Here is a 21,231-nt window from a genome sequence, read left to right as displayed (position 1 = left end):
TCACAAAGAAAGAAGTTTTCTCCATCTGTGTTCACACTGCCTAAACCTGGTCCTGTAGCTGGGCCGTCTCTCCTGGTGGGGGCACTAGAGCGATTGGGGTAACTACAATGCGGCCCTGTAGTGGCGTGATGTATATTCCACCATGTGCCCACACGTCAGTGCCCCCCTCCCCCAGATTATTCCAGGAATGTCTCCCCTGTGCGGGGGGAGCGGTGTTACTTAGCACATCCCCTTGCCGATGGGTGCCATCTTTGTGTCTAACACCCATAGGAGCTAATAGCCCCCTCTCTCCCACTACACTATGTCAGTCCTTACTGTAGTCCTGATATTCTGTTCATGAATTTCCAAGCTCGGAATAAATAGTCAATGTCTTCTTCTCATTTCCTTGAGCAAGGGATTGTGGGAGACAATTCAAGAAGTATGTGCAGATATGAGATTGTAGCTCTGTATGTGACTGAAGTACAGGCAGTCCTAGGGTTATATACAGAATAGGTTCTTTAGGTTTGTTCTTAAGTTAAATTTATAAGACTGAACCGTATATATTATAATTGTATATCCAGACAATTTTTTTCGGATTTTCAAAATTTTTTGCTATCTTGCGAACAAGAATGATCAATAAAACTTCATTACAGACATCTCACAGCTGATTGTGGCAGCCTGGGACTTAAGTAAAGCATCTGGAGTCCAGGTGACCTCAAGACCGGGACTGCTTCTATCAGAGGATATATGGTGTCAGATTGATACTCCAGTCACATCTAGAGCTGATATGATATGACAGTATATAGATGATTGCAGCTCTGGATGTGACTTGCCCATCAGAGTTGATCCAATGGCATGCCAATGAGACTGCAGTTCTGGATGTGACTGAAGTATCAAAGATGACATATAACATATATAACAGCAGATGGATACTCCAGTCACATCCAGAGTTGCAGTAATATGAGATGATATAACTGTATAAAGATGATTGTAGCTTTGAATGTGACTGTAGTATCAGACATTACATAACAGATAGAGGACTGCAGCTCTGAATGTGACTGGAGTATCAATGATGATTATAAGATTTCTGCTCAGAATGTGACTGGAACATCAGAGGTTATATAATGGCAAGAATAAGACTACAGTTCTAGATGTGACTAGAGTATCAGAGATGTCTATGGAGTTTTCTGTGCAAAATGTTTTTTTTTTTTTTAAATCCAGCGTTGTTGATTACACTCAGCTTTATATATGTAAGAACAAGCCATTACTGAAGGCCATAATAAGTCCTACGTAGGATACACCGCAAACCTTTGGATGAAGGGTATCAGCACAAATAAGACTTAAACTAAAGCCAAATGTTATGTGTGGAGGAAAACCAAAATTGTACGTCAACTTGAACACACCATCCCCACCCTGAAACATAATGGTGGCAGCTGCTCAAAAGATTTGAGACTTAGGCCTCATGCACACGACTGCAATGGGGACTATGATCAGGGTCCCCATAGACATCTATGGAACCCCATCATGCTGTGGTGAGTGCACGTTATCTCACCGCTCTGGGACATGTTCCTATATTTTGCCGTATTATGGCGCCGGCCGCTTGTCTTTCTATGAAGAGCGGAGTGAGGAGGAGCCGCGGCCTGGCAACCATCTGAATGAGTGCATGAGGCCTTAGGTGTAGGTTCAACTTCCAGCAGGACAATAACCCTAAACCTACAGCCAAAACTACAATGACAGAGATTACATGAAAGCTTATTCATAAAGTTACAGTCCAGACCGAAAACCCATTGAGGATCTGTGCCATGACTGGAAACTTCAATAGATGAGAGTGTCCAAGGGGGATGAAGGCTTTTACAGCCCATAATCAATATGTCCATGTTCCTAGCATCTGGGAAGGAGAAACATGGCAACTATTCGGCTAAATGGTCAATCATGTAATAAATGGACAGGTGGGCGGTCCTGACCTTCCACCTTGCATAATCTTTAACTGATGACAATTATAAATTTGTGTTTGGCTATGACTGTGCAATAAAAAAAGATCACATTCCCACTTAGCTGCCGTCCGTAAGCTGCAGATTCAGTGCCCTCATGGCAGATATAAAGCTGTGTCCTGGCCGATGGACATAACACATTGTTACGGAGCATCAGATGTAATAAATCTGGAAAACACACAGAGGAGCACTAACTGTACAGAGGTCTCCGGCAGCAGACAAGGATGGTTCATACCTCCCCGACATTAAACATCTTTCATGATATTCCTGATTTTATGACCGTGCAGATACTGTAATTGTGTCCTAACCTTGTCCTGTTCACAGCTGGGAGGGCGGTACAGTGTGTCAGTACAGGAAATGCTACCCTAACTAACCATCAATGGTAGTCTCTGACCCTTATGCGTAGTGCCAATGAATGGGCTGGACTAATACTGCATTCTCAGTTTAAGGGTGCGGTCACACGTGGCGTTTTGAGCCTTTTTTTAAACAGTCCGTTAAAAAACGCATGCATTTTTTAAAAACCCATCCGTTTTTGTCCGGTTCTCCCAATCATCCTAATTAAAACCGGTAAAAAACTGTTGCGTTTTCTAATAGACTGCTCAAAAACGGGTTCAAAACGCCACATGTGACTGCACCCTCATGAGTTCGCTTCAAGCGAAGTGTTCACCAGGTATGACCGCCCATAGAAAGATGGAATTATAGTTTGGGACCATATTATATATCCTCACACTGCTGTGCTCTGTGCTTTTTGCTTAAACTTCTCCACATCCTATCCGCTGCGATCTGAATACTGTATAGTTACCTCAGAAACAACAGCTTTTACCAATTGCAGAGGGAAGGAGCTGTAGAACAATACAAAGCAGTGAGCTAAGAGCACAGCAGTGTCAGGACACACCCCCAGTGCATTTGGAGAAGCTACAATCCTGGAATATAAATCCATATTTCACAGTCCTGCTGTTGCTAACAACATACCAGAAGGTTTTATAACAACAAATCTCTCTAGGACTTATATGCTTAATAGTTTGTATGGTCAAACGTACTGCTAGGTTCCCTTTAAGGAGTAGCCGAATAACATTAAAGGGGTCGGCCAGTGTACGTCAATTGTGAGGGGGGGCAGGATATGAGGTAATTTACTAATACATCTAGAAATAGTTCTGCTCTGCTTTCTTGATATGTAAAGTGAAGCCTCCTGTATTTTACCTCATCAGCCAGACATTCCTGTCCATAAAATGGTCGCCGATGGAGGGTCATGTGATCTCTATCTGTCCATGACAAGATGAAGGACCTTTCAGGGAGATTGTTCATGGACAGATAGACATCACATGACTCTACATCGGCGGCCATTTTATGGTCATGAATCTCTGGCTGATGAGGTAAAATACACGAGGCTTCACTTTACATATCAAGAAAGTGGAGCAGAACTATTACTAGATGTATTAGTAAATTACCTCATATCCTGCTCCCCCCTCCCCCCCCCACACACACTACAAAAAAATATGAGGTAAAGTGGCCAAGCCCTTTAATCAGCACCTGTATTTAGCACATTAGGAAGATATAGCATTGAACAATATCTATTAAAATGTCTAGATAGATGCCCATACTATGCAGATGGATAATACATGGGGGGTTCAGTCAGACTGTGCATTTTCTATGCCCAAATAAGACCAGGGGACGCTCCTATGAATACTCCCGCCACCATTCAAGCCCTTATCTCATTATCAGTCATAATTAAATCGATGCTATGAGCCATGCACCAAAGCTGCAAGGTGTGCTGCTCCGGTGGTGAGTGGAGTGTCTTGTCCTGTGCTGCCACCTGCTGGTATAATTACATTTATCATATAGTGATGATAGGGGGTTAAATATCTGATCGCTGGAGGTCTCAGATCTCATAATGGGGGTGCAGGTTCAGCGCAGAAGTAAATGGAGTAAATGACTTTACAGATCCGGAGGGATCAGAAAGTTACTCCCTATCCTGTGGAGAGAGGAGAAGTATCCAGGTGACTGCTACGGAGGGACTGACCACGTTCCCGGAGCGGCCGGCGTGAGGGCAAGCAGCAGTAAGGAGCTTACAGCTAACAAGCTTTCCTGGTTACATAACCCCGTGCAGGTCTTTTATGGACAGTCTTCTAGGAAAACAAACGACTTACAAAGTGCAGAACAGATGATCGAAAAAATTACGCAAAGACTTGACACATGGCTGCTGCCTTCCAAAAGAAAACAGCACCACACATGGCCACAGGTTGTAGATGGTATTGCAAGTCAGCTGCCCTGAAGTGAATGAGGCTAAGTTGCAACACCGCCAAAAACATTAAGCCTCAGTAAAAAGTGAGCAGGCCCAGGCAGAAGCTGCTATTTCACATGAGTATTTCCATAATGGGGCAAATTTACTTACCTGGTCCTGTCGCGATCCCCGATTCGGACGGTCCGGCGAAGATGAAGTCTGGCGCGATTCACGTAGCTCGTGCGCCCGAGTTCCTGTATCCGCTGCTTCCCCTGCTGAGGTCCGCCGGAGTTCACCTTCTTCTTCCCGGTGTATGTTAGTGTGTGTCTTGTGACACAATTCGAAATGTTAAATCCTGCGCGTAGTAGGAATCCATCGGGTTGTCCGACGGTTCACCCCCCGATTTGTGTCGCGTGCAAGCCAGCGCCGATGCGCCAAAATCCCCCGTTAAATGCGTCGCAAAATGGAAATCATCGGGAAACCGACGACAATGCGGTCTGCGGACCCTTAGACATGATAGCAGTCTCCCTCCACCAACTCTGAGAATTCAAGATTTATTCTCCAATTTATTTCCTCTATGTCATATAATGGGCAGAATGAACATACAGATGGAAAACTAACCTTAAAGAGGTTTTCCCACAAAGGAAAGTTAGTCCCTCTCCAAGGGCCTAACTTTCCTTCGTGGGAAAACTCCTTTAAAGTTTAAAGGGAACCAGTCCCCAAATTTTTCACAAATACAGCTAGTTACAGGTTCCCATAAAACCCTATTAACTAAATGCAACCCTTCCTCTGTTAAAAATTGTTTCCCTCACTTCCACATAAAATCAACTTTGTTATCTTACCTGGCATCAGAGGAAGTGTGTCCACCCCATGCCTTATGCCTCCTCACTATTTACTACTTCATTTCATGTGACCGGGGTGATGTCATCTGAGCTCCTTTACCCAGTAACATAAACATCTACCTCTTGTACGTATCTGATCACATGAATCACAGCAGCCTTCATGGACTTCTACTCCTCCCCATCTTCCATGGATGCTGCTGTGATTTCATGTGATCAGATACATAGATGTGGTAATTGTGTGTGTAAAGGACCTCAGATAACATCACCCTGGTCACATGACATGAAGTGTTCAATGATATAACAACAACATTTGTTAACAACATTTGACATGAGTATTTTACACCCCTTATGATAAGTAAACAGAGCTGTATATGCTTGTAGTTGAATATTGACAGACAGTCCTTAAGTACTAGTTCCATACAGCAGCATGTCCTAGCAGTGAGACCTGTCAATCATGAACAAGGAGGCGGGACAATGCAAGAAAAAAATGAACTAAAGTAATTTTTTAACATTGCAGCCATGGAGAGGAGCCATTTAGGGATAAGCACAATGCTTTTTAATAGTTTTTTCATTGTTTTTTTTTTTATAATACCTTATTAATACCTTGATTCATTTTTTTCCATTAAGCCATGTTTGAAAAAAAATTAAGAGATCAGTTAGTGAGGAAGGAGTAGGTCGGCAATTACCTCCTCAACTTTTGCAACCAGTTCCAGCCCCCCTGCTATGGAGGGAGGAGGGATGAAGAGAGCTCACCCCTCCCAACCCTGGATCCCGGGCGAGCACCTGGCCATCTAAATGAACCCAAAGGATAGGCAGACACCATAGTTACATACCGTGATCTTTCTTCCTGCATGCAATTTTGGCTCACTTCTTCCATCATCCTCCCTACACAGAACCAGTAACATGGGGGTTCATATATGTTTTGGTGTCCTTTTTGTAAAGAATCCAGCCCTGCATCATGTCTTCCGTTATAAAGGGAAATCAACATGTGGATGTCAGATCAGAATCTTTTATCCTAGTCTTTAAATATTGTATCTAGAGCTCAACATGTGAAAGCCAAGGTTCTGCATCCACCACTAGAGGGAGCTTAGGAGCACACTGCATACTGAATACCTGAATTTAGTCTATGGTATGACGGTATGACAAAACACAAACTCCCTCTAGTGGTAGGTTATCTTCATGTCACACTTTAAACGAAGTCTACCAGCTGACAAATCATTCCACAAGTTAAACCACTATTGTGTACTTGCACTGTTCCATAATTTAGGGTTGACATGGCAAGATTTGATGAACTACCTGTCTAGTAGGTTCAGGTACCCGATACTTGCAGCAGGAGTGGACCAGCTTCACTGCAGCCTCCAGGCTGATTTTGTGGCCGACTGAGATATAGACGGGCTTAACACTTTTTTGGCTGCTCTTCAAGGCCTGAGGGGAGAGGGACAGGATCTGACATTACTGTGGCCCCACAACAGAAAATATGAACAAAACCATATAGTCATCATCAGTCAATGTGTATATCAGGATTCTGATCCACAAGATCACCACGATCGTCAGACTATACACATCGTTGGCCTATCCATAGCATAGGTTAGCGATTCATATTCCTGGAGAACATCCTCAATACATAATAATGGCTTCCTTTCTGCTTGAATTATGGAACAAGAAAGCACCTGAGCCTCATACTTACTGCTCCTAGAACATTTCCGGAGGTGCCTTTCAGGTAAAAGAAGTCTCCTCCCATTTGCAACTCTTTCGCCTGAAAAACAAAATCATATATATAAATTACAGAATAAGTGAGGACTATTTTAAGAACTATTGCTTACGCTTAGTAGAAATCAATGGGAAAAATAAGATGGAAAGTGTAAAGTTGATCATATTTGAGTACATTTTTGGCTACTTGACAACCAGGGTTTGAATTAAGACCAGTTCCATGGATGATGAGTCCACTGTATTCATGAGGAAAGCACTGGTAACACCCCCCAAAGAGCCCTTCAGACTGTTTAACATAATTTTAATAGTTGATTTTAGAAAAAAGGTGGCCATGGATAACACATATAAGAAAATAACCACAGTTTTGGTGCCTTGGTGTCTCTGGTTTATGCTTCACTTTGAGGTAGATTTTTTAATGTTCTCCTCATGAATACACTGGACTCATAAATCCAATGTCCAGTTATAAATGCTAATAACAGAGTCACTACACAGACACAGAGAAGTATCTGGAATGAGTTGCTCTTGCAGGTCCTAGATTCCCATCATTCAGTGTATGTTTTTTAGTAGATCTTTAGATCCCCGAGGGTCCGCGTAACGTGTAGGTACCTGTCCTCTATGCGACTCGTTATTTTCTAGACCATCCACCTGCAGCAAGTTCTTGGCCACTCCAATGGTGGGTAGACCAGTGAGGATCCCGAGGTGACAGGCTACACCGAAACCTGGGGAAGGAAGTTTTTCAACGTTGTTTTTATTTTTTAACCGTTTCCATCCCAGTAAGATCCATATTTGTATAAATGGAAAATCCTGTAACCCACATATAGGTCCAATGGTCATACTCTACTCCTACTTTACCTCGGTGATGCAGGACTCCGTTACCATCCACAAAAAGCACCTGGAACAAGGGGAAAAATAATGTATTGGAAAATACAAACTTGACATTGTCCCTTTGTTACCTCTTGTATTATATTGTACTTCAGAGCTGCACTCACAGTTCTGCTATTGTTGTATGTGTATAAGTGTGGTGATAATGGATGGATCCAATCATTTGTACAGGGTCACAACACACACCTGAAGCTCACCTGAGGCATCAAACTGGAATCCTTCTCCTGCAGCCTCTTCACCGCTTCCACAAGTGAAGGAACTTCCCGAAAAGCCAAGAACCCGGCTATGTAGGGGGCATCAAGGGTCACCATATGGCAATCCTCATAGATCACCTGGAAGATACCAAGTCTACTAGGGGCACTATATGATATATTCTGCACCCAACATGAAGCAAGTTTCCTCGAAGTTTTTTTCATAAAACTCCGCCTCTTTAGCTACCTGTTTCCATAGTAACAGACAACAAACAAAGTTGATGTAGTCTGATTCCGATGTCACTCTGCTTTCCCTTACAACCCAGAGTGGAAGTAAGATGGAAGAAAATGGGGCCTCAGGATCAGACTACCTAAGGTTTGTTTGTAGTCTGTTACCACGGAGACACATAGGTCTAAAAACACCATACGGAAGGAGAGGATTACTAGAAAAGCTGGATTTAGACATATTGGAACAAAGGCAACATTGGGTGAGATGGTGGATATAACAGGACTATGAGACAGATGATAGAAATTCTCATGAGCCAGGCAGCTATGGATACTTGGGTAGGTAAGTAAAGAAGAGGCGGAGCAATCTGTGGGGCGGACGTCTATTTAGTGGAGAATAGATACCTCCAGGTCGGGGTAGCTCAGTACTATCAGTGAGGCACATGCGGTTGTATCATCTTCCTTGAAATATGATAGGTCCACGCCACCAACACGCTCCAGGCCACGGAACTGAGGGCTGTCCTGCCATGTCTCCGTGTTGTCGGTGATCAGTCTGTCTTTCAATATGGCCTGCTCCCTGCAATAAATTGGGCATGTCAGGTTTAATATTGTAGAAAACACCAATTTTTTTTCCCGCCTTTGCTACATTTGAATTTACATGACTTCAGTAGGTTTTTTTTTAAGATCTGTGTTGTGAGCTCCCCCTAGTGGGGGCTAAAGGAAGGCTACAGACTGTTCTCAGAGCCGGCAGTGGGAGATTCCTATACACTGCGCCCACAAAGGAGAGGAGAATCTGCTCCATGATTCTTACTGATTCTTATTAATTACAGAGATTGTTGTGTGAATATAGCGGCAAGATAGAAAATGTATGAATCTAACACCCCTCACTATTACCCCTCCCATCTCTTTAGTGGATTTTAATAATGGGCCTAGGCCCAAACCTTCTAAGGGGATCATGGCCACTACCAAATTTGCTACATTTTCACCCATGATGTCCTCGTACATCTGTCCCTGCTCTCAATACACATGTTCACAAGAGCCATTTTAGGACCTTTGAAGGTCCTGAAACCACAGATTGAAAGCAGCAGGAGGGAACAACCTACATTCCCCAAGAAGCTGATTCTGGTACCAGATGTAGGAAGTGATTCCAGACTTATAGGGGCTATAATATTCTTACATTCATAATCCGCCCCTGATATACATATGTGTCATCTGAAACCTCTAAGTCTCCCTCTCCCAAGACAGATTCAGCAGAGATTCCACAGTAAGGAGTTTAGGAGGTGAGGGGGGAAGATCCTGATAAATGGAAGAAGCTGCATTTCTCTATGATAATATATTCAAAAAGTTTCTCATATTCTCTAAAGTTTTGGTGAAAGTCTTTGTTTAGACAAACTTTGTAATGAGTATGGGGTGCCCGGATTGTTGGGGAAAATGTCAGGTCCATGGAATTTCTAGATGTTTATTCTTTAGTTCTAGGATAGTCACTTCCCTGTTCCATATGTCTATGGTACACACTGAGACTGTGTTAATCTTGTATTTGTTATTCATGGTCTCCTTCCTTCTAAAATCAACTTTTACAACTCTGCTAATAAGCCTGAAGCGCTCTGTGGGGCGTTAACAGAGCCATTTCATGCTGCAGATTCACAGGCTGTTACACTGTGCAGGAACACTTCCCTCACCCACTGTGTGCTGAAGCTTGCTGTGCTACTGTGAGATTACATCAGGCAAAGGGAGGGGAGAAGTGTTGCTGGAACAGAGGAGTGGGGAGACAGTGTAACAGCCTGTGAAGCTACAGCCCAAAGGGGGGTCTGGTAACACCCCCAGCAGCCTGGATCTATGTGTAAGTGCAACTGGTGTTTGTCACTTTAAGGATGATGATAGTGTGAACACAATACAAGTGTTTTTGGATCCTTCATGCTTTATGTTGTCGTGACCTTAGAGGAGAAAAAGTACAAATTTCCAAATGTACGTTATAAAACTACAAATCCCAGCATGCCGTGTGACATAGTGGGGGCCTTCAACCCATAGCAGCAGGTGAGAAGGCTGCCCGCAGCATTGCCTGATAGAAAATGTGTACTAGAAGCAGCAACACTCGCCTCTCCCATGCCTGTAGTATCTCCTCATCCATGGCCGGGCCAGGCGCTCGGCTCTCCGTCTCCTCAGCCGCCTCCATGGTGATAACACACCGGTCACACTTCCTGCGTTACTCAATATCCGCATGAGACAGCAGCGAATCCACTAAGAACCGGCGCCCCCTCTACTGGTGATTCCGCGGTACTGCAGCTAAGGAACAAGTGACGTCATGCCGTACGGCGCATCTTCGGCTATTACCGGGGATTGCATCAGGTCTAATAATAAAAACGAAAAACAACGATTGTAGAAATGAATGTGTTATTCTCCGTGAAACCGCTAGATGGAGCCACAGTTATTCCCACATATGACTTGAATTTCAGCGTCATCTTCTAACTTCCAATAGAGGGCGACATACATTGCGCTGACAGGACATACAAGCGCTACAGGTCACCGCAGCCAAAAGAGGGCGCTATTGTCAGTAGTGTAAGTAAGTGTAAGCCCAATAGATGGCGCTCTAGGGCACTGTCGCAATTGTGCTGATTAGAAGCAAGTAAAAAAATGTTCATTTTTGGTGGTTTCTTAATATATTTTTATACACCGTTCATTGTGGGGGTCCATTGCTGCTTCAGTTTTATTGTACTGCTTTTTACGGATGCGGTGATGCCACATACGTGGGGTTTATGTGGTGGTTTTCCCTTCCTATATGTTTTATGTGGCATTTTTATTGATTAAGTAGTTTACTATTTTGTTTAAAATGTTTTTTTGTTTTTTTTGCTTCCCCGACAATGGGAGATGAGCAAGCAATCATCTGATGGCGCTCTAGGTCACTGCCTTCACCCACTAACAAATACATTACCAGAAACTTCCAATAGAGGGCGCAACAATTTAGATTATTAATAAGCAGAAGGAAAGTACATGTCCAATAGAGGGCGCTATAACAATCATCTTTATTTATAAAGCGCCATTATATATAGATTATTAATAAATTGGAGGAAAGTACATGTCCAATAGAGGGCGCTATAGGTCACTAACATCACTTAATACCATATGATACAACATTGTACCATATCTTTTGTACACAATATACACATTCAGTACAAATAATAATAATTCTTTACTTATATAGCGCACACAGATTACACAGAGCTTACCAAATCAGTCCCTGTCCCCAATGGCGCTCACAATCTAATCACCCTACCAGTATGTTATGGAGTGTGGGAGGAAACCGGAGGACCCAGAGGAAACCCACGCAAACATGAGAGAACGTACAAACTCTTTGCAGATGTTGACCCTGGGACTAGAACCCAGGACCCCAGCGCTGCAAGGCTGTAATGCTAACCAACACGTTACACCAGGAAGACAACGTACTAGGGTTTGCTAGTTGCTAGTTGCTTACGTAAAGTTTCTAGTTACATACAATACATATGTGATTGTAAGACAATACATGAGGTAACATGAAAAAAAAACACTGCATAACGGCTCCCTCTCTAAATGGAACGTAACGGATAAAATAAAACTTACATTGATGTCAGTAATATTTTTAATACGTAAAACCTCAGGTTCTTTACCTTTTTTTTTAATGGAGGTAGGAAACAGCAGTGTGAAATTAGCCTTACAAGCAGGGGTGTAGCCAGGGGAGGCAGGGCCCCATAGCAGACTTCTGATCGGGGCCCCATTCCGGCTCCATGCATTTATACACTTACACAGATCTGTCCTAGTAGCTGCTGAGCACATGGGGAAGTACAGGGCAGGGAGTAGAGATGAGAGATCCCTGGTCCTGCCGTTCTGCTGTCCCCTTCCTCTCCCCTGACATTTGTCTGAGCCAATGATCCATGTTGTGTACTGTAGAGGATGTACAGTTATATACATATAATGCTGTACAATGTGCAGTATAATATGCATATAATGGTGCACTTCCTCCATTTTTTAGCGTGTCAGGTCAGATGACGGGGCCCTCTGACACTGAAGGCCCCATAGCAGCTGCCATAGCTGCTACCGCTGTAGTTGCGCCCCTGCTTACAAGGAGACCTCATCTCATAGATTGTAAGCTCTTGCAAGCAGCGGCCTGCGTCTCCCCGCTCTCCCCTCCCCCCACTATGTTTTAGGTTCACCTTCCGTTTTCAGTTTCCCTTGCGCTCTTCTTACCTTCCAGTATTGGGCGCAATTGTAAACATTAATATACTGACAGCAAGGACAAGCCCAATAGATGGCGCTGCAGGTGACTGACGAAACGTGCTGCAGGCAGCCAATAGAGGGCGCACTTTTACACATCATAATGTATATTCCTATATCCCCCCAATAGATGGCGCTGCAGGTGACTGACGAAACGTGCTGCAGGCAGCCAATAGAGGGCGCACTTTCACACATCATAATGTATATTCCTATATCCCCCCAATAGATGGCGCTGCGGACACTTACTGTTATCCCTGCAGCACATAGAATGGAGAGGAGTCATTACTATAAATCTCAAATAGAGGGCGCAGTGGTAAGCACCGACATTAAAGGGGTTGTCCAACTATTAAAAAATTACTGCTGGCCTGGGTGCGATCATGTGATCACCTCCTCCATTGCTCCGGTATCCTGCGCCAGCAGCGGCGGCCCCCGTTTGTTTACAGGACCTCTGACAACATCCAGGCAGCCCGGCGCCCCCACACGTCCCTCACCCCTAAATAAGGCCAAATAAACTTTAATTAAGGTTACGTTCACGCACGATTGAAAGGCTCAACCCAATCACACAATGGGGGGTATTTATAAAAGCACTCTGGCCACAATTCTGGTGCTTTTGTGCCATAAACACTGTCTAAAATGCCTTGCACCACAGTTATCAAGGCTTTTAGACCTTTTTTTGGCACTTTCACAACTTGTCCGTTCAAGAGGGCGTGGCCTTAGGCCTTTGCGAGAAATGGGTGTGGCTTGCGTGAAATCACCGCACACCCAAATTTCTGGTGCACAGTTTAGACCAACTAAAAGTCGGAAGCGACAGTCTTATATTGCACCAGAATTCATCATCACAGGCATAAATTTTGCGCAGGGAAAGACAAGTGTTTTACAGCTAGAAATTGGCGGAATCTGAGACACATTGCCTCCACCTCCTCCTGTAATCCAAGGAAACCCAGGACCAGTGGTGTAACTAGGAATGAGTGGGCCCCATAGCAATGTTTCGGGAGGAGCCCCCCTCCCACCACAGGTGCCCAGTTTTACATAAGGGTTTCCATTGTCTTCTTCTATAATGGAGAAGAATAATGGACACCAGCAGGAGATGAAGGTTTATTTACTTTACGTCTCCTGTATTAATAGCTGTAATAATAATGCTGGTTGCTGCATTAGGACAGAAGTTACCGTCCTGTGCCTAAATCTATGGAAAATGATGGTCGGGGAGAGACTTCCATCTACTGCTGATCTCTGTTATCCTCCGTAATGGAAGAAGATAAGGGAAACCCTTGATGGTGGTGAGAACCCATCAGTATGGTGGCTCCTGCTCAGTACCAGTGTATGGGCCGTGTCTCCTCATCACCGACTAGTCAGGAGGTTTTACCCTTCCACTGCTTGTCTGAAGAGCCATTAGCTGCAAGAAAGCAGGGGAAGGGTTAAATATGTGGACTTCTTACTTCAATGAACTACTGATAAGCAGGAACAGGAGCCGCAGAACCTCCCAATACACCCGACAGCCACTGCAGAACTGCCAAATACACACGCCAGGCGCCAAAGACCCCCCAATACATGCGCCAGCCACTGCAGACCCCTCAATATACCCACCAGCTGCTGGAGACCCCCCCCCCAATACATGTGCTAACTGATGAAGAACCTATACACATATCATACCCCGCAGAATCTCCTAATATATGCACCAACTGCTGCAGAACTCGCCTATACATGCGCCAGCCACTGCAGACCCCCCAATACACGAGAAAACTGCTACAGAACCTCCTAATACACGTATCATACCCCGCAGAATCTCCTAATACATTCACCAACTGCTGCAGAACCCCCAATACAAGTGCCAACCACTGCAGAACCTCCCAATGCATGCACCAGCTGCTACAGAACCTCCTAATACACATATCATACCCCGCAGAATCTCCTAATACATGCACCAACTGCTGCAGAACCCCCAATACAAGTGCCAACCACTGCAGAACCTCCCAATGCATGCACCAGCTGCTACAGAACCTCCTAATACACATATCATACCCCGCAGAATCTCCTAATACATGCACCAACTGCGGCAGAACCCCCAATACAAGTGCCAGCTGCTGCAGAACCTCCCAATACACGCGGCAGCCGCTGCAGAACATCCCAATACATGTATCATACCACGCAGAATCTAATAATACATGCACCAACTGCTGCAGAACCCCCAATACATGCGGCAGCCGCTGCAGAACCTCCCAATATAGGCTCCAGCCGCTGCAGAACCCCCAATATATGTATCATACCACACAGAATCTAATAATACATGCACCAACTGCTGCAGAACCCCCCAATACACCCGCCAGCCACTGCAGAACCTCCCAATACATGCACCAGCTGCTGCAGAACCTCCTAATACATGTGCCAGCCTCCGGAGAACCCCCCCAATAAATGTGCCAACCATTGCAGAACCCCCCAATACATGCACCAACCCAACATGTGCACATAAAGGGGCTGTTACTGCGCCACATTTATTACTGACTTGGACCAGTATCCTTGGTCCTAACTATTACATATCTCAGCTGCTGCAGAACCTCACATGAATGTAGAAATGCAGTGGTGGGGAAAGATATGTGGGGATGATGCAGGGGGGTGTTTTAGGGGGCCATTAGGAGAGCTTCACAGCTGCACACAGGACACTGAGGGGTTAAGGCAGAGTGAGCGGAGACACTGGGGGGAGGGAGGACTCAGCTGCTGACTCCTTCATCTCTTCAGGTGCTGAAGCTTCTCTCCTCTGTATGAATCTGCTGACATTCACCGCTGGGATTGGCTGCAGGCAGACAGTCTCCTCCCCTCGGAGAAGGTGCCAGCCCCTTAATTAACCCTGTGTATCCCTGCGCTGCTCTGCTGATTACATCCAGGGGCATAACTACAGCCAGGGGCAGAAGAGTTGCCAAGGACACGCGCCGAATACAGGCCCCTGTTCCTGGTGGGCCCCATAGCAATTGCTACGGCTGCTACGGCTGTAGTTACGCCCCTGCCCAGGACATTCCATGATCCGTTCTATTTTCAAAAACACATCCTGGACCTGAGAGTACTGGAGGAGAGAGAAGGTGTGGACACAGCTGGATGACCATGGAGCTACAGATCCAGGCCCTGTGTCGCTTATTGTACAGGGAACCCTGGAGGAAAGCGACAATGATACACAGAATTATTCCTTTCAGAAACAATTGACAGAAAAATACAAAAATAGCCTGGAGAAATAAGCCCAATAGAGGGCGCTGCAGGTGACTGACGACACATGTACTGCAGGCTGCCAATAGAGGGCGCACATCCAAACATCATACTGTATATTCCTATATCCCCATAGAGGGCGCTGCATGGGGCTGACAACACATGTACTGCAGGCGACCAATAGAGGGCGCACATCTAACATCATACTGTATATTCCTATATCCCCATAGATGGCGCTGCAGGTGACTAACAACACATGTACTGCAAGAAACCAATAGAGGGCGCTGCATGGGGCTAACAACACATGTACTGCAGGCGACCAATAGAGGGCGCACATCTAAACATCATACTGAATAGACCTATATCCCAATAGGTGGCGCTGTACACAGTATGGCCGTATTCCTAGGTTTTAGTTGAGTGCAGCTTTTTAAAAAAATTTTGCATTTTTCAATAACTACATTATAGACTGAGGGAAAAAACTGAATCTATTATATATGCAAAAACAAATTATTAGAACTTCTCTAGTTGGGCTACGTTCACACTACCGTCAGAATGTCAGTTTTTATAATTTTATTGACAAATCATTGATCTACCCATAATCTTATGTCTATCTTGTGTTGTATCTATCTATCTGACATGCAGGGCTGGACTATGGGGCCCAGGGTCCACCAGTGCCCTACAGTGGCAATAGTCAATGTGCCTGCCCTCAGTAGCCAGGTACTCACCCAAGTAGTCACAGTACTTCCAACAGAAGCCACAGTGATGCCCCCAGTACTCAAAGGGTGCCTCCAGAAGCCACAGTGATTCCCCCAGTAGCCAATGCTGCCTCAGTAACCAGTGCTGTCCCCCGTAGCCACAGTTCAACCCCAAGGTTGTCACAGTCCTGCCCCCTTTCCCAGTAGAGTCTCAGTGTGGCTCCCAGTAGCCAATGCTGCCCCCAAGTAGTCACAATACGGCCCCCGGTAGCCAATGCTGTCCCCAAGTAGTCACAATGCTGCCCCCGGAAGCCAATGCTTCCCCCAAGTAGTCAATCATGCCCCCAAGTAGTCACAATGAGGTCCCCAGTAGCCTGTGCTTCCCTCTAGTAGTCACAGTGCTACCCCCATGCCCTAGTAGCCAATGCCTTCCCCAAGCAGTCACAGTGCAGCCCCCAGTAGCCAATGCTGCCCTAAAGTAGTCACAATGTGGCCCCCAGTAGCCAATGCTGCCCCTATGTAGTCACAATGAGGGCCCCAGTGCTTCCGTCTAGTAGTCACAGTCCTGCCCCCATGACCCAGTAGCAAGTGCTGCCCCTTTGCCCTAGTAGCCAGTGCTATCCCCAAGTAGTCACAATGCAGGCCCCAATAGCCAGTGCTTCCCTCTAGTAGTCACAGTGCTGCACTCATGCCCCAGTGCTGTTCCCAATAGACAATATGTAAAGGGAACCTGTCATCAGAAATTGGCCTAAACTGGTAAACCACTACCAGTATATTGTCAGGTAGTGTAACACCTTCTAGTTTACGTTTCTTTCATGGCCCAGTGCGGTGGCATCATCTATAATATCAACTCTGAAGTGAGATGTAAATTGGTTGTATAAAGTCAAAGAGGTGGAGAGTTCCACACTGAACTCGCATCACACTCGCAGCGCATGCTGCTGGGATCGCACGGCCCGAACGCTGCACCGCGGGAGTGAATTGACACGTGCGATCCTGGCAGAATGCGTTGCGAGTGTGATTCGAGTTCATCATATCACACTCGCAAATGTGGAACGGGCCTAACACTGAAATTAAAGTGGAGAACTCTAGACGCCTCCTGCTCTGTGATTAGTTTTGTGCATCATACTTTAGGAGATCTGGTTAGTGTTGTCTTTGGATACAGGAGCATCAATTACAGTGAAGTGGGCTTTCTGAGGAAGAGAGAGCTTGACTTCAGAAAGAAACATGATCTGGAAGGTGTTCAGCTGCCTGGCAACATACTGGTAGTGGTTTATTAGGTCAATTTCTGATGACAGGTTCCCTTTAAAAATATATATATCTGTTCCTCCTGATATGTTCTTCATAGCCGCAGCACAGGTGACGAATAATGATGTCAGCCTGCAGCGGTTCAGTTCCTGCATGCGTTACAATCACAGACCGCGGTCTCACGGGTAAGAGCGCCTGTGCTCCTCTTCCTCATGTACGGGGAAGAAGACGGCAAGATCCCACCCCAGGACTAGTGTGTGACTGCTCCAAGAACACATGAACAGAGTACACATTACTCTCATCTTCCCCTCATGTTGTGACCTCTCATCTTCTCCTAAAATTGTGGCCCCCACTCACCTTGTGGTCTTTCATCCCCCCTCATATTGTGGCCCCCACTCACCTTGTGGTCTCTCAACCCTCTCCCCCCCCCCCCCCTTATCTCCCCCTCATATTGTGATCCTCCACTCATCCTCTTTTCCTTGTTTCAAATTAATAAAAAAAATAAACCCCACATATTCGGCAGTTCACATTCCCTAGTAGCACTCCTCATCTCTTCTTCCTCTGCTCCAGCTGTGTATTATGATGCAACTGTCCTGGATTTGGAGGGACTGTCCCGTTTTTTCAGCAATGTCCAGCAACTCCTTGTGGAGTCCTGCATTGTCCAGCCTTCTGGATCCAGTCAGCTAAAAATTATAGCTCCAGTGCAACCAAAGCATAAGGACCAGGGTACAGCTCCTGCTGCCTCCTCCGCTCTTTAGCAGTGATGTGTAGAGTTAGATTTTCCCCTGCACCCGCGCAGTGTTTTTTTCGGTAGTGATTTTTTGAGTAGTACGGACTTACCAGCTATTGGCAAGTCTGTATTTGGTGCAATCAGAGGTCCGATGCAGAGAGCAGATGCGGCCCTGGGTGAATAGTCATAGACACAGGGTCACTCTGCTGTAATCACAAGAGTAGCTACTGCTTTCCGTAGCCTGGATGACAGGTACCTGACACACAGGGGCTTATTTATCTAAGGGTCGCGCTGCTCACTTTCGTCGGACTTTGCGCTGCTCTCTGGGATTTTATTTAACTAGTGTCTGCGCTGAAATTGTGTCAAGCGCAATCGTTTTTTGCCACAGCTGCGCTGCTTCCATGCGACACAATTTAGGAGGCGTGGCCGTTGGACGATCCGACAGATTTGGACTGAATGTGGGATTTAACTTTCAAATTGTGTCGCAAGACAATGCACTTACATACACCAGGAACAAGGTGAATTCCGCCAGAGCGGGAGGGGAAGCGACACATGCAGGATATCGGGCGCACGATCTTAGTGAATCGCGGCACAGGGCATTATACACAGACAATGCACTTCCGGGGAACTCCAGGGGCCGGGCAAGTAAATGAGCTCCTGAGTGTATAGACAAATCTATCATCCATTTTTTTGCTAAATGTTCATCCCTCCAACTCTGAATACAAAGTCTTCACGCCTAATCTACAGAAAAAGTAAAAAATATATCCATTAAGATTTAGCAAATCATTGTGACTTATTCTGCATTTTATAGACGTTAATGTGAGAGGATTAACACCTGCAACAGAGGAGACAAAGAAAGAGGGATGGTAACCTAATTAATCAGGGATGGAAAAGACTCATTGGGGCAGATTTACTTACCCGGCCCATTCGCGATCCATTGGCGCTTTCTCTGCGGTCGATTCACTAAGGTAGTTCCTCCGACGTCCACCAAGTGGCGCTGCTGCGCTGAAGTCCGCTGAAATGCACTCAAGTTCAATGGCCTATTCCTGGTGAAGGCAAATGCGAGCTCGGCGACACTTTTTGTTTTTTAAATGCGTTTTTTCTGAATCCGTCTGGTTTTCGTTCGGTCACGCCCCCCGATTTCCGTCACGTGCATGCCAGCGCCGATGCGCCAAAATCCGCTCGCGTGCACCAAAATCCCGGGGCAATATAGGGAAAATCGGCGCAAATTGGAAATATTCGGGTAACACGTCGGGAAAACGCGAATCGGGCCTGTAGTAAATGACCCCCATTCATTCCTATTACCAATAACATGATGTCTACCTTCTCACATCCCCTGAAGCAATGGGAAACAACACTAGATACAGACAGTCCCCTACTTAAGAACACCCGACCTACAGACGACCCCTAGTTACAAACGGATCTCTGAATATAATTAAAGGGGTTGTCCCATTTCAGCAAGTTAACCCCTTCCCGACATTTGACGTAATAGTACTGCATGGCGGGAGGTGACTTCCCGCAAAATGCAGTACTATTACGTCAAGCTTCTGGCGCCGGCTCCTAAACGGAGCCGGCGCCAGAAGCTGCGGGTGTCGGCTATATATTATAGCTGACACCCGCCTCTAACACCCGCGATCGGAGATTTCTCCGATCGCGGGTGTTAACCCCTAATAGAATTTAAATGCATTTAAATGCATTTAATTGAATTTAAATGCCTCTAACACGCCGCGGTCAGCGCGCCCGCGGCGTGTTAGAGGCATTTAAATTCAATTAAATGTCAATCGGACCCCCCCGCGGCGCTCACCGGGGGGGTCCGCAGCTCCGATCGCAGCCCCGGGACTGCCGGTGCCCGGGGCTGCGCGATCTTGATCCGGAAGCCGGGTCCGTGCCTTCTGGCAGGACCCGGCTGTAAGACACTGGGCATGCGCAGCATGCTCAGTGTCTTACATTACACAGTGCAATACATCTGTATTGCACTGTGTAACCTGTAAAAAAGCTTGAACAAGTGATCAGAAGATCACTTGTTCAAGCTTAGATGTCAGTAACTGTAAAAAAAGTAAAAAAAATAAATAAAGCTTTTTTTTTAAATAAAAATAAATAATAAAAGAAAGTGAAAGTCCCCCCAAACACCACATTTCCCTGTACACAAGCAATAAACTATAAAAACACTAAATCACAAAAAAAACCCCACTTATTTGGTATCGCTGCGTCCGCAACAATCTGTACAATAAATCCTAATCATAATTGGACCCGCTCGGTGAACGTGGTAAAAAAAAAACCCCAAAAACTTGCCAAAAATTAAAACTTTTTATCAAATTGCTTTACAAAAAATGTTCTAAAAAGTGATCCGAAAAAGTTACAATCACAAAAATGATACCAATGAAAAGAACATCTTGTCTCGCAAAAAATAAGCTTACAACCAGCTCCGTCAACCCAAAAATACTATAGTTATGCCGCTATAAAAATGGCAATACTAAAACAAATGCAATTTTTTCTATTCTAGTTTTCCTTCAATAAAATTGGACAAATATAAAATAAAACTATATAAATGAGGTATCACCGTAATCGTAGTGATCCGTAGAATAAAGATAATATATTATTGTTATGCTACAGTGAACACCCCCCAAAAAAAATGCAAAAAATCCAAAACAAGAATTGATGATTTTATTTTCCTCCACACGTAAAAAGTTAATAAAATTGCTTCAATAAGCTAAATACCCACTAAAATGAAGTTTTTTTTACAGTGCATCGCGTCTCGCAAAAAATAAGCCCTTATTTGTCTAAATTGCTTAAAAAATAAAGATTGTATAGCCTATTCCCAATGCGCGTTGTTATAGAACGGTGCGGCGGGTAGTGACTTGCCAACACGGTTCAGACACAGTGATCGGGGCAAGATGGCGGCTGTTCCTGACGGCCATCCATCCTGCCCCATGGAACAGAAGGGTTACGTCCCACCCACATGATCGCTGCTATTGGCTCATCAATTCAGACGAGCCAATAGCAGCGAATTTACTTATGACGTCAGTAATACCGATCACCATGTCTGTAGACACGGTGATCGGGGCAGGGTGGCGGCTGTTCCT

At 45.2% G+C, this 21,231-nt stretch overlaps 1 protein-coding gene across 1 annotated transcript in view; it reads right to left on the bottom strand.

Moving 5' to 3' along the window:
* Nucleotides 1-21,231, bottom strand: part of ENDOV (endonuclease V) — a 54,725-nt gene that overhangs the window by 25,292 nt on the left and 8,202 nt on the right. The window contains exons 2-8 of the mRNA XM_072113561.1: nt 10,138-10,239; nt 8,447-8,618; nt 7,823-7,957; nt 7,596-7,635; nt 7,350-7,462; nt 6,721-6,789; nt 6,330-6,458 (exon numbers count right to left, since the gene is read on the bottom strand). Of these exons, the coding sequence (XP_071969662.1) occupies nt 6,330-6,458; nt 6,721-6,789; nt 7,350-7,462; nt 7,596-7,635; nt 7,823-7,957; nt 8,447-8,618; nt 10,138-10,239 (760 nt within the window). The remainder of the gene's footprint in view (nt 1-6,329; nt 6,459-6,720; nt 6,790-7,349; nt 7,463-7,595; nt 7,636-7,822; nt 7,958-8,446; nt 8,619-10,137; nt 10,240-21,231) is intronic.

The sequence above is a fragment of the Engystomops pustulosus genome, chromosome 6, assembly GCF_040894005.1.
Source record: "Engystomops pustulosus chromosome 6, aEngPut4.maternal, whole genome shotgun sequence".
NCBI classification, from domain to species: domain Eukaryota; kingdom Metazoa; phylum Chordata; class Amphibia; order Anura; family Leptodactylidae; genus Engystomops; species Engystomops pustulosus.
This window is presented reverse-complemented; position numbering and strand designations above follow the sequence as displayed.